The sequence below is a fragment of the Bos taurus genome, chromosome 3 (genome assembly GCF_002263795.3).
Source record: "Bos taurus isolate L1 Dominette 01449 registration number 42190680 breed Hereford chromosome 3, ARS-UCD2.0, whole genome shotgun sequence".
NCBI lineage: Eukaryota > Metazoa > Chordata > Mammalia > Artiodactyla > Bovidae > Bos > Bos taurus.
The window spans coordinates 107,940,043-107,958,545 of record NC_037330.1 but is presented as its reverse complement, the minus strand read 5'-3'; the positions used below and the strand labels follow the sequence as shown (position 1 = coordinate 107,958,545).

General features: G+C 44.8%; 1 protein-coding gene and 1 pseudogene across 2 annotated transcripts; one reads left to right on the top strand and one right to left on the bottom strand.

Annotated features, from left to right (window-relative positions):
- Positions 1 to 606: 606 nt before the first annotated feature.
- Positions 607 to 17,411, top strand: UTP11 (UTP11 small subunit processome component). Of its 2 annotated transcripts, NM_001098092.1 has the most exon segments (9): positions 607 to 626; positions 5,217 to 5,351; positions 9,500 to 9,561; positions 10,751 to 10,853; positions 12,108 to 12,221; positions 12,701 to 12,794; positions 12,891 to 13,021; positions 15,308 to 15,418; positions 16,139 to 17,411. In NM_001098092.1, coding segments are annotated over 8 exon segments (762 nt in total). In that variant the 5' UTR covers positions 607 to 626; positions 5,217 to 5,288; the 3' UTR covers positions 16,223 to 17,411.
- On the bottom strand, positions 11,422 to 12,109 carry LOC101903615 (transformer-2 protein homolog beta-like; annotated as a pseudogene).
- Positions 17,412 to 18,503: the final 1,092 nt, after the last annotated feature.

The window sequence follows — 18,503 nt, the reverse complement described above, 5'->3', positions numbered from 1 at the left end:
CACCCCCCCTGGGATCCTCAGGCTTGTCACTAGGAATAAATAGCCTCGATCTGAAGGGGAGGGGAGGGAGGAGGAGGCTGTGCCCCGCTGTTTGCAAAACAGGAGACAACAAACCAACCCTGGAAATAACCTCAGGGTCTAGAGTAGAAATTCAGGGCCCACAGAGGTGCTCCCATCCCCAGCCTGGGTCTGGCCAAACTCTCAGAGACTCATTCCCTCCCAAACTGGGGCTCCTGCATACTCTGCTTTGCCACTTCTGAATCACATACATATCTGCCTTCCTGGTCCCAAGTCACCCTTGAGGCCAGGTTTCCTTTCAAGACTAATTGCTTATTAATTATTGTTGTTCCTGACACCTACTCTGTGCACAGGGACTGAGTTATTCTGGTTCACCACAGCATTCCCAGTATCTACTCCAATGTCTGGCACTCAACAAATATCTGATGAATGAATGAATCACAGACACTGCTTCCATTTGGACTCCCAAGCTGAGATTGGTTCCACAGGCACGTACTACCTGGAGTCCAGGAGGGAGTAGCCAGTCCAGACTTTGGAATTTGCCTTGCAGGTATAGGAGACTCCCAGCCCTGGGGAGCAGAGGGAAGACTGCCTGGTTGGAGGAGATGGTAAGAAAGGGTTTGCTCTGGGTTGAGGGGACGGTAAAGGTGAGCAGCCTTCAGAAATGGAGTGGTTATGAGTGAGTAAGGAAGGTGCTGGATCAAAGGTACCATTGTGGGTCTTTTTTCTTTTTAGTTGAAGTTGGACCATAAAGAAGGCTGAGCGCCAAAGAATTGATGCTTTTGAACTGTGGTGTTGGAGAAGACTCTTGAGATTCACTTGGACTGCAGGGGGATCAAACCAGTCAATCCTAAAGGAAATCAGTCCTGAATATTCATTGGAAGGACTGATGCCGAAGCTCCAATACTTTGGCCACCTAATGCGAAGAACTGACTCATTAGAAAAGACCCTGATGCTGGGAAAGATTGAAGGCAGGAGGGGAAGGGGACGACAGAGGATGAGGTGGTTGGATGGCACCACTGACTCGATGGACATGAGTTTGAGCAAACTTCGGGGGATGGTGAAGGACAGGGAGGCCTGGCATGCTTCAGTCCATGGAATCGCAAAGAGTCGGACTTGACTGAGCTACTGAACAACAACAATAATTGATTTACAATGTTGCATTAATTTTTGCTGTACAGCAAAGTGATTTGGGGTCTCTGGTTTTACTCAGTTTGAATCTCTGATGAGCAGCCTGAATAAGAGTCAGTGTTTCCTGAGTTCTTACTTTGCACCAGTCCCCGCCTAAGCATTTTACATATATTAATGCACTTGATTATCCAACAGCTTTGTGAAATATGTAATTTTATCCTTAAGGATGAGAACATGGAGGCAGCAGAGAGAGTAAGTACCCTGCCAAGGGTTACACAGCTAGTAACAACAAAACCTGGATTCAAATCCAGACAATCAAATGTTAAAGCTCTTTAGGGCCCACCCCCTGCAAAAACAAACAAACAAACAAACAAACACAGCTAAACAAAGGGAGCTAGCTTAATCATTAGGCTCCATAGCCTCTGTAGTCATTTAACCTCTTGAACTCTCCAACTCTCGTCTGTTCAGAGTGGTGGACTCCCAGTCTCATTGCATAATTGTGAGGAATGGGTGAGAATACACAGTAGGTATTCAAAATGGGGGACACTCCCCCAACCCCCTGCCACCCCCAGCTACCGCCCAACTCCCCCAACACTCTCTTTCCTCGTCAAGTGGTAAGATTCTGCTTCTTGGAATCTGGAAGCCCTGGAAAGTTAGGAAATTTTTGACTTGGCCCAGCCTAAGGGAGGGAGACTGGTGTAGGGCAGGGCTGTATCCTTTCCTCTGTCCATTGCCAGCAGGCTCACATTTCCCTGCTTGCTCTAATTTCCCTTGACACAGGTGGACATGCCCCAGGGAGGTCTAGGGATCAGCCTCATGGACTCCCTGTTCCTGTTCCCCATCAGTCTTCTCCACCCCCCACCCCTCCTCTCGGGAACAGGTGTGTCTGAGCTGGGGCTGGAAGCACAGCCTGAATGCTGGCCAGGCCGACTGGCCTTGGGTGAGTAGGATCTGGTTGTCTCTCCCCTCAACCCTAGAGGTCCCCACCTTCCTTATCTTGGGGTGGAGAGAGGCTTATTCAGGGTCTCCCAGCTGTTCTCTCACCTTGAAAGTTTACAAAAGGAGGCCCTGGGTGCCTGGTGACTGGCAGGCCTCTCATGGTTTCCTCTGGCTGCTGAATCACTCTCTGATGCTTGTAACCACAAGCCCTCCTTCCCCCTAGTGAGAAAACTCCCTTCCTTCTCTGCTTTATTGCTCATTCTTGCCCGCTGGACTGCCTGCAGCCCCTGCAGGCCTCTTATCTGAGCAGACACCCTCTTTCAGATTGCCCAGAAACACCTTCCTCATGACTCCAAGCCTTGCAATGGGTCTGTGGGTGCAGAGGGTGAAATGACTGACTTCTACAGAGCACAGGGAGAACTAAACAATGCTTAAATGCCAATTATACGCAGGGTATCATGCTAAGTGCCAGTTGTTACTTCCTTTGGTTCTCACAAAAGCCATGCCAGCGTGCATGCCAAGTTGCTTAGATTGTGTCTGACTCTTCGCAGCCCTATGAACGGTAGCCCACCAGGCTCATCTGTCCATGGGATTCTCCAGGCAAGAATATTGGAGTGGATGGTCAAGCCCTCCAGGGGGTCTTCCCAACCCAGGGCTAGAACCCGTGACTCATGTCTCCTGCGTTGGCAGGCAGGTTCTTTACCACTAGCGCCACCTGGGAAGCCCCACCAAAGCCATATGAGGTGGTTATTACTGTTATCACTATTTTACTGAGTAGTACAGAGGGCTCAGAGAGTTTGACAAGGTGGCCCCAGATCACAAGCTGATAGGTTGTGGACGTGCAATTCAAATCGAGTGTGCAGAGCTGCCTTCTCCTGAACGTCTCTGCCACTAAATGCCTTCTTCAGGGAAAGTGGCAGGAGCTACTGGGGCTGCTACCTGGTCACTCTGCCTGATAGCTGGGCTTCTTAATTGAGGTGAAGCTTGATAGGGCCAGATCATGAAGGTCCTTGTCTTTTGATCGTCACCGATTAATAACAAGTGAGATTGAATTTTGTTAATGTGGGTGGTCTTAGTTGGGCAAGGCTCAGACTCAGAGGCAGGAAAAACTTTTCACACAGCAGATCTCAGCTACTTTCAGCTTTTACATGCCCACTGGCTTACTGGGTTCACACTTCTGGGGACTGAGTAGAGGTTTTCTGCAGAGCTCCACAGCTGGAGGGGTGAGCCTTGTGATGAAAATGGGTGCAATTACAGAACTCACTGAAGGTTAGCTCTATGTGGGGGAAAAGAAGCCAAATGCCTCTGGAATGTCCTGCTGTATTCAACATTTTCTCTATTCTTACAGGTAGGTTTAGTTATAATAACAATAATAGATCCAACTGTGAATTTGCCAATGAGTGAACACAATATTAAGGACTTTAAACATATTATTTCATTTAAACCTCATAACAATCCTGTAGGTATAATATTATTACCTCCATTTTACCGATGGAGGACCAAGGTTCAATGAAGCTAACTGTGTCTTGACTGGTAACACACCTCCGTGGTTTATGGTCCCAATCATTACATTGTACTGCCCCTGAGATTCTTTCAGCCACACCTTGAGGGTGTGACTTAGAGCTTTGTAACTAGTGCCATAATATGACTTCTCTGTTCAACTATGAGCCCTTTGACAGCCCTATGAGGCAAGCAGTGTATGCTATTATTATCCTTGGCTTATGCATGAGAAAAATGATGCCATTAAAGTCAAGTAACTGTGTGTGTGTGTGTGTGTGCGTGTGTGTAGTTAGGGCAAATTCTGGACCAAAAGATATAAAAAGACCAAAATATCCAACTATCCCTTCCTGGGTTGCAGCAGCAAAAATCAGGTGTTGAGAGCTAAGAAGGCAGGGTAGCCCCCTGCACTCAACACCATAAAGGGGTGGGCAGAACACACCTAAGCAACTCCTCTGGCCTGAACCCTGGACACACCCTTGCCCTCACCCCTAATAAGGCACCAGCCTCCCCTCCCAGCTCTTCCCTAGAAAAGGAAGCTGCTACTTTTTTTTTGCTCCCGCTTGGAGCTACAGGGGCCGCAGTCAAGTCCTGTCTGAATTTCTTGTCTAGCCTCTTGTTCAGTCGTTCTGACTCTTTGTGACCCCATGCACTGCAGCACACCAGGCTTCCCTGTCCTTCAACATCTCCCCGAGCTCGCTCAAACTCATGTTGAGTTGGTGATGCCATCCAACCATCTCGACTTCTGTCATTCTCTTCTCCTCCCGCCTTCAATCTTTCCCAGTATCAGGGTCTTTTCTAATGAGTCAGCTCTTCACATTAGGTGGCTAAAGTACTGGAGCTTCAGCTTCAGCATCAGTTCAACTCAGTTGCTCTGTAGTGTCTGACTTTGCAGCCCCATGGATTGCAGCACTCCAGGCTTCCCTGTTCATCACCAACTCCCCGGCATCAAGCCTTCCAATGAATATTAAGGATTGATTTCCTTTAGAATTGACTGGTTTGATCTCCTTGCAGTCCAAGGGACTCTCAAGAGTCTTCTCCAACACTACAGTTTAAAAGCATCAATTCTTCAGCGCTCAGCCTTCTTTATGATCCAACTTTCACATCCATATCTCTAGTCAGTTTCTGTTGATTGGGGAAGGCCAGGAACCCTTGTCAGTATCAGAGTAACCTGTCCAACGTTATGTAGACAAGTGGCAGAGCAACAGGTGGTTTTAAGGACTCTTGTCTCTCTTTAGAGCGGTCTTCCAGATACACCGGGAAATTCACAAGGCTCCTAGCTTTAAACGTACCGCTTAAATACAGCAAGTGGAACGGCGCTGTAGGAGACCGCGCATGCGCACACTCCAGGCCCAATTCGGTCCGAGGGCTGTGCCAGCCACGTGTTCCCAGGTGCCAACGCGGAGCCGAGCGCGAAGGCGAGGTTTCGGTACACGTGGACAAGCTCTGGCGAATAAGAACAGGAGGTTGTAGAGTCACGAGACTAGACCTAGAGAACTACACTTCCCAGAAGTAGCCTGTGGTGGACGCCTTCACTAGATGACGTATTTCCGGAAAGACAGCCGCTGGATAGGCTGCGGGGAGGAAGTGGGCGGTTCTAAGCCACTGGTGGCTTGGCTTATTTCCGGTAGGGTCCGTGGTCCGGCGGCTGAAGCGGTACGAAACCGGCATTGTGTACAGAGGTTTTCCAGAAGTGAGCAGACATGGCGGCGGCATTTCGGAAGGCGGCTAAGTCCCGGCAGCGGGAACACCGAGAGCGAAGCCAGGTAAGGTACCACAGGCCCCACTGAGCGCTTGCCGGTGGCCCCATGTGCTATTCCCGCCCCACAGCCCTCCCTACCCCACCACCTGCGGATCTTGGTCTTCTCCTTGCGGGCATGGTACAAGTAAATATATGTAAATATATGCTAGCGACGCCGGCGTGGCTGGGGCGGAGCCTCGCCGTTGGGGAGGAGAGCATGTTCGTTCTCGCTAGGAAAAGAACGGCTGTCCTTAATCCTGGGAGATAGGGCTATCTTGCAAGGTTTCGGTGAGGTGGTTAAATAAGATATTGTGTGAAAAGTGTTTGATTTTCTTACGGGAAGTTGAGGTCAAAGTTCACACAGCCATTAAGTGTCCCGACTGGAACCGGAGTCCGTATTTAAAGATGCTCAGCTCTGTCCACTGTGTCTGTGGGCTGAGCCCAAAGAGATCGGTGTTACTAATGCAGTATCATCATCATGCCTGGGTTTTGAGGTTCCCTGAAGATCTGCTGCATATGCTTTTTGTTATGTCTCCCCCCGTAATGTTCATGTTTTCCAAGCCCATTATATAGATGGGGAAAATGAGGTTCACAGAACAGAATTGGCTTGCTCGGTCATAAACACCAAATTCAGGTAAACAGTCGTAGGACTTTTGTGCGGGGTGTCCCTGTGTGGGGAACTTGAGTGGGAATTCGTTTAATGTAGGCAGAATCCATTATTCCACTACTCTCAGGAATCACACAATATCCTATCCAGAAAGGCCCGTAGGGATGTCTGGTCCAACTTCGTATTACAGATGGGAAAGGGAGAAGGATGTGTCTAAAGTTGTGTCACTGATGGGATGGGATGGAACTAAGGCCTCCAACCACAGTTTAGTCTTCTGGCTTAATGGCATTTATCAGACATTTATTGTGAACTTGCTGTGTGCTCAGTGGTGTGTTTGGAGTAGTGTAATTTGCCACCTTGTTTGGACCTATATATCAGATCAGATCAGTTGCTCAGTCGTGTCCGACTCTTTGCGACCCCATGAATCGCAGCACGCCAGGCCTCCCTGTCCATCACCAGCTCCTGGAGTTCACTCAGACTCATGTCCATCGAGTCAGTGATGCCATCCAGCCATCTCATCCTCTGTCGTCCCCTTCTCCTCCTGCCCCCAATCCCTCCCAGCATCAGAGTCTTTTCCAATGAGTCAACTCTTTGCATGAGGTGGCCAAAGTATTGGAGTTTCAGCTTTAGCATCATTCCTTCCAAAGAAATCCTAGGGCTGATCTCCTTCAGAATGGACTGGTTGGATCTCCTTGCACTCCAAGGGACTCTCAAGAGTCTTCTCCAACACCACAGTTCAAAAGCATCAATCCTTCGGTGCTCAGCCTTCTTCACAGTCCAACTCTCAAATCCATACATGACCACAGGAAAAACCATAGCCTTGACTAGACAGACCTTTGTTGGCAAAGTAATGTCTCTGCTTTTGAATATGCTATCTAGGTTGGTCATAACTTTCCTTCCAAGGAGTAAGCGTCTTTTAATTTCATGGCTGCAGTCACCTTCTGCAGTGATTTTGGAGCCCAGAAAAATAAAGTCTGACACTGTTTCCACTGTTTCCCCATCTATATATAGATACGTCTAAAAGTAATAACAGCTAGCAGTGCTTACTATGTGCCAGAGCCAGACAGTGCAGAATGCTTTACTCTATTATCTCATTTAGCTCTCAATAGTGTGTGAAAGTAGGCACCACTATTATGTTACATTTGCAGATGGAGAAGCTAAGGCTTAGGTAGGTTGAATAATTTGCCCAAAGACATACACCTATAGCTGGCAGTTGACAAAGTCAGGGATCAGATCTCTGAATCCAAAAGCCACCAAAGGTTGAACAAAGAAGCAGCTTTGTAAGAGATGTGTTAAAAATGCCCAATGAGAGGGGGAGAAAAAAAAGGAAAAAAAAAATTCTTAAAAAAAGGAAAAACAAGGAGAGATGATGAGAGAAAGCATCACTATGAGATCTGTTGGACTTGGAAGGCAACGATAATAGCTGTCCCTTTGAGCACTGACCACATGCTAGGTCCAGCCTAACGTGCTGTATAAGGATTATCTCGTAATCCTACAACATCCCTGTGAGGAGGATGTTATCCTCATTTTACAAATGAGGAATCTGATGCTTAAAGAGCCTGCCTAGTGTGACCAAAGGCACAATTTTGAGTAGTTGATTTAGATTCATAGAGAAGACAGAGGCCATGTGTGAGTGGGAGTAGAGGGTCTTTGTGGGAGAGGTGAGAAGGCCATACTGGAAAGGGTGGTAAACACATTGAAGAGAGCAGTCCCTATTTGGGTAAAGTTTGGACTCTTTCCTGTAGGTCCTCACTGCAGCAGTAGGGGAGCACTGGAAGATAGTTGGTATGGAAGGGGTAATTATGTGAACTATTTCAGATTCAGTGCCAGGCTTCCTTCTGTAATGCAGGTGTACATTCAAGTGGACATGACAGATTTCAAGATTTCTGCCTCACTTTGTTGCTCTTTTGACCCTTGGGTTTTCTCTCTCTACTGTCAGCCTCCCTTTGCTGTAATTAAAATAATGATCAGGAGAGGGCTTGGGTATTCTTTTAAATACTGAGTTATTTCTTGCATCACTTCAGGGGTGAGGATGAGAAAATAGACTTAAAAATCCCGTCCAAGTTATTATAGAAGTTTAAACAGTGAGTTTACGTACTTCATCAAAGATCAAGATCATTCAGAGTGGAAGAGGATGCAGTGTAGGAGAGTGGGGAAGAGCAGACTGTGGCCCCAGATAGAATGGGTCTAGTTCTAGCTTTGCCACTTACTAGTTCTGTCTGTGTTCTTGGGCAAGCTGTTCGTTAAACTGCCTTCCCTTTTTGGAAAAATGGGATAACAGTTGTGCCTGCTTTATCTGCTTTCCATGATTGTTTGGGGATAAATGAGATTGTGTTTAATGAGCCTAGCAGATTGCTTTGTAGTACTGATTTTTTTTTCCCACATTGATAAAAATTTTATTTACTCATGTTATATACTTATCCTTATAGGAGAATAGGCTTTTTTTTTTTAAAACCTTCTGGGAATGTCAAAGCTCCTAGATGTTACAAACTAAAGTAAAAGTACATGCAAATTCTTTATAATGATTTTTTCTTTCCTTTAATTTTATGTTTTCAAAATTGCCTAAGATGTAGTAGTAATTTTTAGCAAACGTGGCCTGTTATGTTGATGTAGGCAAAAGTTGGTAGCACTGACCTTGCCATAGGTTAAGTACTGAACAAGTGATAGCTTGTAGAAAGATAATACCAAGATTTAATCCTCGTACCTCCCATGCTATCCAAGTTCTCTATTAGAGAAAGTATTTTCTGTCATTCTTGGTTTTCTCTCATGCTTTGTACCAAAATTAGAATTCTGACAGGACACATATGCTGGGCAGCTGCTGTGTCCCGGAGGCTACCACTCGAAAGTCTCCTTTGATTCTCAGGCTGATCATGAGAAGGAGGTCCTGTTATTCTCACTTGATGGTTGCTGTTGTTCAGTTGCTTAATCATGTCCGACTCTTGGTGACTCCACGGACTGCAGCACGCCAGGCTTCCCTGTCCTCTACTATCTCCCAGAGTTTGCTCCAGTTCATGTCCATTGAGTCGGTGATATTATCTAACCATCTCATTCTCTGCCACCCTCTTTTCCTTTGTCTTCAATCTTTTGAAGCACTTTATAGTTACGAAACAGGAACTCGGAGAAGTGAAGTGACTTGTGCAAGGTCATAGATTGTTAAGAGGTACGGCTTGGATTTGAACCCAGTTCTTCAGACTCTAAATTTAGCTCTCTTAACCACAGTTGCTTCCCTGTTACTATGTTTTCCCTTCATAGTATTTTATAAACCCCTGGATTAAGTCCGTAGTAATTTTAGTACAGCTGGCAACTGCTCGTTTAGTGCCGAGTCATTGTTGCCTTTCTCTGTCCTTAATAGGCCAGGAAGCCTACTATGGCAGTGCTTGTGGCCTCTCAGCCCTGGGCAGAGCCCAGTCGGGGGAGGGAGGGAGCGGGGTAGCACATTGGCCGCCAGGACATGGATCTCCTGAGCGCTCCAGAGACTCTCCTTCCTGTCAGGTGTCATGTTGATTCGGATATGTGTTTGCTGAGGAAACTAAGCACTTTTTTTTTTTTTTCCTTTTGTTTTCTAGCCCGGCTTTCGAAAACATCTGGGCCTGCTGGAGAAAAAGAAAGATTACAAGCTTCGTGCAGAGTGAGTGCAGTCCTTCTAGTAGAGGTGCTGCCAAAAAAGCTTACAACCTCCCTGTATTGCAGCTGAATTGCCTGAGTCCAACAAGGGACAGTTTCCTGCCATTGATAAAATGGCCAGAAGCTCTGGCGGCCCGTCAGATACTTTTCTGGGACCCTAACTTCTCTCTTTGTTTAGGTGGCGCGTTATTTATTTAACTGTCATTGCATTGTGAATTTTTTTTATTATGTTGTTCCAGATCGTTTTCTCATGGTGGCTTTGATTTGCTTCTGCCTTGGTGTTTGAGCCAAAAGCTGAATCTTTTTTTCTCTCTCTTTTCTTGACGTTCAAGATAAAATCTAACATTCCAGTTGTTGAGTCTCTTACATCACCATGTGTGGTGTGGAATGAAGAGATGTGAAAGATGGATTCATGGGACTGAGCGTGGGTGATAATGAACTCTGAAAACATCTTATAAAACAATTATCCCCATTCTTCTTCTTCTTTAGCACTTTATTTGCAAAGTATTTTATAATTATTTGTTAGCCATGCATGTCAGCTGAGGTCCTTTTTTATGCTCCCAGAGCAGATGGTGATGAATTCAGTGGGTTGCTCTGGGTCCTAGAGTTTTTCAGGCAGATAATAATAATAACTGAGACAGTGCTCTATGAGAGTTACCATTTTTATACTTAGTTATTCCACCTAGCAACCTTGAGGGGATACTATTATCACGCCCATTCCCCAAATTAAATTGGGATGCAGAGTGGTTAACTAACGTATCCAAGATTACTCAGCCAGAAGTGGTGGAGTCAAGGTTTGAACACAGACTGTCTGGCTCCAGAGTCCACGATTTTAGTTGCAGTGCTGTACTACAACGTGTAGTTTAATTTGGTTACTTGGTGCTCAGACTTGCCTCAAAGCCTTGTCTGAGTAGTTCTAATTTGTGCTTTGTTGGGTCTCTCCCTGTAATGATGTAAATGGCACTAAAACTTACATGAAAAAATGACTGTTATTAGTTTCAGGTAAAACTGGGATAGGAGTGAAACCACAGAGAGGTGAACAAGGTCTGCAACAGTGGAGTGTGGATCGAATCTAGTTACCACTGCAGCTCTTTTGAGTTTCATTTTGTATATATCACCAGATGCCTGTAAAGTTTGCTTGTTGTGTTTTTTTTCTTCTTTTCTGCTGTGAACTTGTTTAACCTGCTTTTTAGTGACTACCGGAAAAAGCAAGAATACCTCAGAGCTCTCCGGAAAAAGGCTCTGGAAAAAAATCCAGATGAATTCTACTATAAAATGACCCGGGTTAAACTCCAGGTGAGTGCCTAATGGATCAGTTGGTATTTTGAGCTGCAGCTCAAAAAGGAAAATAGGGATGAGGGAGGAAATGGAGAGACAGGATCTTGGGCTTTTATTTAGCCCTTCTCCAGTTGGTCAGGTGCTCCTGGTCAGTATCCAAGGTGAAGCTGCCCTTTCACAAGCACCATGCGTTTCTGCCCGAGTCTCAGTCGTTTGATGCCTGGAACCGTTTCCGTTCTTCCTTTTCTTTTTATGTTAGAAAAGTAAAACCCGAACTTTATTGTTGCTTTTTGCGTTTGGAAGGATTTTACACACAGGCCTTGATCTTCAGAATACCCTGGATTCAGTAGAAAAACCATTTAAATGAAATTTTGTACAGTAGAAACTTTTCGGCAATCAAAATTTAGACTGTAAAAAAATATATGCAGAACATGCTTTTCTGAAAACATTGAACAAAGTGCTGAATGCAGAATGAAAGTAAGATTTTAATTCCACCAAAAGTAGTCATCATAGAAGGTGTAAAAGTCACTGTTCACTTTAAAAAATATATTATCCACAGACAATATCCTAACTCTAGGACGGGCTTTAGAAAGTCTTCAACTTCTTGCTTTAATAGCAGTGAGGTGAATATGATTGAGCTCTAGAGTGTGATCTGTATCCTCCACAACTACAGTAGGGAGAAGGTGACTGTCTTCTGCAGGTCTGATCCCTGTCTTGAGCAGTTCCCCATCCTCCTCCTTCACTTCCTTTGTAAGATCCACTATGACAGTCCTGAACATCATAGCCTCAATCATATCCTCTGTTGTAAAATCTTGACGGCATGAGCTGCTGTAGGTAGATCTCCCCTTGTAGATTCCTGGTGTAGGATTATGTGGTCTTTTTGCTATAGAGTAATCAACTCTGATCCTATGTTCATCAAGCTCCATTCCATTGGCACACTCTTTTGCTTCCTTGGCATCATCTACATTTTCAAAGTATACAAACCTGAACATCTAGACTGCTGGTCATAATGCAATAGACATGTCAGCCATTGGGCCATATTTAGAGAACACTTCCTTTAGACCTCTGTCTGTAGTGTGCAGGTTCAATCCAAATACTGCCGGAGCTGTTCTGAGTTGGTGACAGGAGGTGCTGAGTTGAACATGTGTCTTAGAGGCCTGGTGCATTGAGTGGCTGTTATAGGTAGCCTTTGGTCCAGCCATGAACTGTGCCTACAACTTGTTAATGATTTTACTGTAATAGGAACTGTATGTTCTCAATTTGGATTTTTAGGATGGAGTTCATGTTATTAAGGAGACGAAGGAAGAAGTAACTCCAGAACAGCTGAAGCTAATGAGAACTCAGGATATCAAATATATAGAAATGAAAAGGGTTGCAGAAGCAAAGGTAAACAACTAAAAATGTTTATTCTGATATGTATTTATTGGTTAAGAAGAGAAATAGAAATCCATTGATCTCAAGTTATAAGTTGATTCCTTCTGGCATTTCTAATCTTAAAGTACACTTAATTATGATAATGTTTTAAAGGTATAGTTAGCATGGTAGAGTAGAAAGAGGTCAAGTTTGAGAATGAGACAGATTTAGGTTTAAATTCTGGCCCTGCCTTTTATTAACCCCATGATTATGGACAAATGAACTTCCTGGGGCTGTTTCCTTATTTCTATCTCATAGAATTATTGTAAGGATTAAATGAGTTTTGTGCAATGCCTGGCTTGATACATTTTAGTGATCCTTTCTTTTGAAAGAATGAAGCAAATTCTTTGCTGGCTGGTGATAATGATGTGAAATGGTCTAAACTTTTGCAAATTCATTTCTGATATCCTAGAAGAACCCAACATAAAATGAGACCATATTCTGTGTTGCAGAAAATTGAAAGACTAAAAGCAGAGCTCCATCTGCTGGATTTCCAGGGGAAGCAACAGAATAAACATGTTTTTTTTTTTGATACCAAAAAGGAAGGTATGAAATGTTTGAAGGTTTCTGGGACAGTCTAGCATGTTGGTCTGTGTTGTTTGGTGTTAGAGACAGCACCTTAAGGATTGTCTTGACTTTTAGTTGAACAGTTTGATATTGCCACTCACCTGCGAACAGCCCCAGAACTAGTTGACAGAGTCTTTAACAGACCCACGATAGAGACCTTGCAGAAGGAGAAAGTGAAAGGAGTTAACAATCAGACTCGACTTAAGGTAAGTTTCTCCATTTTTCTTCAGGTCTGAGTTTATGGGAATCTAGGTTCCTTTCCTCCTTTTCCCCCCGCTGTCTCCCCCACACTGTCTCACCTCTCCACCCCCCAACCCCCCCGCACAGCATTCTATAAGATTATTTGTGGAAAAAGTACTAAGTTCTCTTTGGAGAAACAGAAGGAGAATTTGGTGATGGGAATGGAAGTGGAGGAAGGTTTCTTAGTTTCTAAGATTAGAGGATGTGTGGCATAGTGGTCAGGACCATAGGTTCTGGTCTTTAGGTCTGCCTCTGTTTTCTTCTCTTTTTTTTCTTTTTTGGCCATGCTGTGAAGTTTGTGAGATCTTGGTTCCCTGACCAGAAGTTGAATCTGGGCCCCAGCAAAGCACAGGGTCCTAACCATTGCACCACCAGGGAATTCCCTAGGTCTGCATTTGACTCCACTTCTGACCCTGGGCTTATGCTTTCAATGCTGTAACAGATGGTAACAGTTTTAAAATACACAGAGCGGGGGAGGGGGACACTGAAGATGAAGGGATTTGGTATACTTTGATATTAAACCTTTAACAGTGCCTATGCATATCCCAAGGTCTTTCATGTTCTGCATTTGTAGCCCAGATTTTGGATCGATTTGTCCTTATGGTGTTTTCCATTGCTGTAACTGGGTTCATGCAGAAGACATGCTTTTCCTCCAAGTCTTCTGGAGTTGAACTCTCACTTCTGACTGATTCATTTAAAAAACTGCTGTCAGTGTGTTTCAAGCAGACAGCTGTTCTGTTTTGATTTGAATCATTTACACCGCATCAGCTTTGCTTCCAATGTTTAATTTCACAGCAGCTTCTCTAGCTCAGAGGCAGCTAAACTTGCTTTAGTAATATAAATACCCGTAATTAGTTTGACTATATTGGGTAATCCCATAAATTTGACAGTCTGTGCAATGAAGTGAAAACAAAAGCTGTCTGAAACCACTGCTGTGAGACTATGCTAGAATTGGTGAATCGTTTACGTCTGAGGCCCAGTAATATTTGAAGATAACACTTCCAGCTGAAGAGCTGGCTGACTAGTGTTCTAGTGCTAACCTTGTTTGTCAGGGAGTTGTGTTTTCAATTAGCTGTGTTACTGACGCGTCTCAAGTATGCAGTGGTCCCTAAAGAGATTGGTCCTGTGTAGGACAGTTCACCAACATACCTTTGGAAAAGCTGGGAAAGTTTGAATCTTGCCCTTTTGTCTGGTGGTGGTGGTGGTTTTAAATCTCTTATTGAAAGCAAAATTATTTTGATTAATAAGAGACTGCTAGTGGTGGCTTACAAGGGAATTTTTAGTCTGTAACTTGGAGGGTTTGGGAAATCCATGAATGGCTTTAGGAAGTCTGTGAACACCTTCTTCCCACCTTAAAATTTTATGTGACTAGGTATGTATGTTTGTATGAATTTATACAAACATATATGTACATTTATGTGAAGAAAGACTCTCCAGAAAAAGAAAGAATCCAAAGCTTTCATCAGTTTCTCAGAGGTCATAATTCCCTAGTATTGAAGGGCCATTTCTTTCTTTTTTTTTTATTTTTGGTTGCTCTGGGTCTTTTTGCTGCACAGGGGTTTTCTCTGGTTGTGGCGAGCAGGGCTACTCTCTCGTTGCGGTGCAGCTCATCGTGGTGGTTTTTCTTGTTCCGGAGCATGGGCTCTAGGGCTCGCCGGCTCAACAGTTGTGACACATGGGCTTAGTTGCTCTGTGGCACGTGAGATCTTCCCGGACGAGGGTTCGAACCTGTGTCCCCTGCACTGGCAGGTGAGTTCCTATGCACTGTGTCACCAAGGAAGAGTTCAGGACCACTGGACTTTGAGGGGTCATCAGCAGTGAGAATTTTCAGGTCAGCTTTTACTGACAGAGAGTCCTTCTGCTCTCTTGAGTTCTGCGGTCACTGCCCAGGGACCCTTCTCTGCTTCTCTATATACTGTGTCACGTTAGGTGACTGGGATGCTCACACAAAGGGTGAAGCAGCTCTGAGTAGTAGTGGAAAGATTCCTGGGATCTGTGACTCTCGAGGCGCAGCCCTGCCTCTCTCCAGGTGAACCGTGTGTCCCTGGGTAAGTCACCAAGGTTCCATTGGCCTCTGGAATGCAGTGCTCTTAAAATGGACAACTTCAGAGTGTCTTGTTACATTGATTCTGGAGTAAGGAGGGAATTGACGAAACCATTTATGCATTTGGGCCTAAGTGGACTCAAAAACAGTTTCTTACTCGTTTTTATTGTATTAATTGTTTCACTGAAAAGGTGTGCTTCCTCTGCAGCGGATAGCGAAAGAGAGGCAGAAGCAGTATGACTGCCTGACACAGCGGATTGAGCGTGAGAGGAAATTGTTCGTTATTGCGCAGAAAATTCAGACTCGCAAAGACCTTCTGGTGAGGAGTGAGAGCCTTAGGCATTCATTTTATTTTTTTCCTTGTAAAGGTCTTAACTGAAACTGGATTTCAGCTTTGTGTAAATCAACCCCAGTGAAAATGTCTGCTCCTCAGGGGCAGTGGTTTGAGCCAGTGTCTGTTACTCTGACAGTGTTGAAATGTTCCTTGATTAAGAAGGTAATAAGGGGCTTATTAGTCAGTGCTTTGGAACAGCCAAGGGTAGGATTGGGTGGCATGTGAACTTTATAGCTTATGAACAGCTATCTGTAACATTTAAACAGGTTAACAAAACAGTGCGTGTCGTTCACTGGTATTTAAAAATAGACAACATTGTGTAGTTAAATAGCAGAGCTAAGGAATATAAGATGCCCCTTTCATATTATTATCATTCCTCTAAATGTCAAATTCTTTGGCTTTGCAGATCATTTTGGTCTGCCTTTCTCAACTGGGGTTCCATAAGAGAAGCCCTACCAAAAAAGAATTAATGATTTGAGTACCTTTCTTCTCAGTTTTCACAAGAACTTCTGCACAGCCAACCAGCATCATTATGGAAGCCTGGGGGAGGACTTGAGTCATCCAGTCAGGGATGCCTTAGGACGAAGGGCTTTGTCTCTTTTGAATGTTGAGATGGGCTGAATTAGGGGCTTTAGTTATTAAACTTTCTATTTTACACAGCCCTCTCTTGTTACAGCCTTTACTGGTAACTTTTTTGTTTTGTAGGATAAAACTCAGAAGGTAAAAGTGAAGAAAGAAACGGTGAACTCCCCAGCTATTTACAAATTTGAGAGTCGTCGGAAGCGTTGAAGTTTATAGATAAGCCTTCTCATTCCACATGGAGCAGAGTTTACATTTTCTTCTCCCAGTAACTTCAAATTCCATTGGTCGAAGTGACTTGGTTTTCCTGTTTGTAACCATAATTTTTTTGTAGATTTGACATTCGATACGAACAACATTAAAGCCCCTTCCCCCATCTGAATTGTGGGTTGTTGAATTCAGTCTGTTTTTGGGCTGAGCCGTGCAGCCTCTGAGATCCCAGCTCCCCTACCAGGGATCCAACCCAGGCCCGGGGCAATGAAAGTGCCAAAGTCCAGCCACTGAACCGCGTGGAACTGCCTGACCCCAGTCTTACTTTTCTATACTTTCATTTTTTTCATTTTATAAGGAGTATAATCTTTTATATAGCAAGTTTGGCAAACAGATGAGTTCATTCCTAACCCCAACACTTACTCAAGAACAGCAGGTAACTTTTGCGTATACTTACAGGCTAGGACGTCAGGGGAGCTGGGGCGAGCACTACCAAGAGCACCCTGGTTGGTCTCCGCCATCTGTGGGGGTTGGCACTGTTGGTGTTTGTGTTTTGGAGTTGTAATTAAATTCTTCTATGGCTGACTTTTTTCATTTACTATTAAATCGTTAGCTCTTTTCCATTTGGTTACACCATTAAAATTTTAATATATGCTCACAGTAAAAACTAAATATTTTTAATATTTGCATAATGTTTTATCTAGTGGATAAACTGATTTTACCCTCATTCATTCTTCATTTATTGGATATTCAGGTGGCTGAATAAGTTAGCCAGGAATGATTTTTTTTTTTTTTTCTTTCACACTTTACAGCTGAAGGTAGAAACCCTTGGAATCAGGAACTCACAGGGGCACTTCTTTATTGATGAAACTCAGACCAGGCTCTGTGTTCCTGCCCTCCTGGCCAGTTCTTGATGGCAAGGCTATAAATGGCTTGGTACAGGCCCTCACCCTGGAAATAGAGACCCCAGCCCCAGGGTGTGTGCAGCAGACACAGACTTCCCAGAGTCTCACCCTTCCCTTCCCTGCCCATATAGGGATGGTAGGCCGAGACCAGTCAGGACAGGGCTGAGCATGCTTAGAGCAAATGTGGGAGGAGCAGGATTCTGGGAGGCTTGCTTACACCTCATTCCCTAGAGGGGGAACTGCTCTGTGTGGATTTTAAAGATTAAAAAAAAGTTAAAACTTAATTTCCATGACTGTTATGTTCTGTACAAAGCTTAAAATGAAAGCCTGTTTCGTCAGGATGTACTCGGTGGGATATAGGTCTGGGGGCCCTGGAAAACAGGAAGAAGGGCCAAGGGATTAGAAGCCAGCAGCTTTTGCCTTCAGGAAGGAAGCGCTTCCCAGTCTGGAAAGGTGCTGAGCTAAGTGAATGTCGACAGTCTTATGACAAAGGCATTTAGAGAGGTGAGACCTGAGCCAGGAAAGGACTCATCACATGGGTGTTGGATAGAGGAGCAGGCCAATCCAGCAGCAGTCTGTTCCTGGGACAGCACAGCTTGATCCTGCTGCTCTGACTCCCTTGTCCCTGCTTGGGGGGAAGGTGGGAGGAAGGTGGGGAGTACACCTAAATGCTTTTGGTGGAGCACACTCCCACACAAAGCTGCCCACACTGTAGACTCAGGTTAATAGATGCACATGGTACCAACCACTCAGGCTGAAACACGGGTGTGTGCATATCTGCATACCCTCTGGTTCCCAAACAACACTAGGGTTTCATGGATGCAGGTTGCTGTGCTTAGTCATTCAGTCATGTCTGACTCCATGTATGTAGCCTGCCAGGCTCCTCTGTCCATGGGAATCCTCCAGACAAGAATACTGGAGTGGAATGCCATACCCTACTCCAGGGGATCTTCCCAACCCAGGGATCGAACCCAGGTCTCCCACATTGCAAGCAGATTCTTTACTGTCTGAGCCACCAGGGAAGCCTAGGAATACTGGAGTGGGTAGCCTATCCCTTCTCCAGGGAATCTTCCTGACCCAGGAATTGAACTGGGGTCTCCTGCATTGCAGGCAGAGTCTTTACCAACTGAGCTACCAGGGAAGCCCCTGGACACAGGTTAGCACCCACAAGTCCTCACATAGGTGCACAGGTCAAATGGAGCAGGAAGATCCATCCTCTCTGAGTAAGTTCCAGGGTAGAAGTCATCAGAGCACTAGCTCCGTAAGGGATAAAGCTAGGGATCCTGAAAGCTGCTCAGTTTGTCCGACTCTGTGACCCCATGGACTGTAGCCCACCAGGCTCCTCTGTCCATGGGTTTCCCAGGCAAGAATACTGG

Coding starts and splice junctions, on each gene's coding strand:
- UTP11 (XM_010803673.4), top strand. CDS start 5,289: ATGGCGGCGGCATTTCGGAAGGCGGCTAAGTCCCGGCAGCGGGAACAC. Junction 9,562..10,750: donor GATTACAAGCTTCGTGCAGA/GTGAGTGCAGTC, acceptor CCTGCTTTTTAG/TGACTACCGGAAAAAGCAAG. Junction 13,022..15,307: donor ACAATCAGACTCGACTTAAG/GTAAGTTTCTCC, acceptor CTTCCTCTGCAG/CGGATAGCGAAAGAGAGGCA.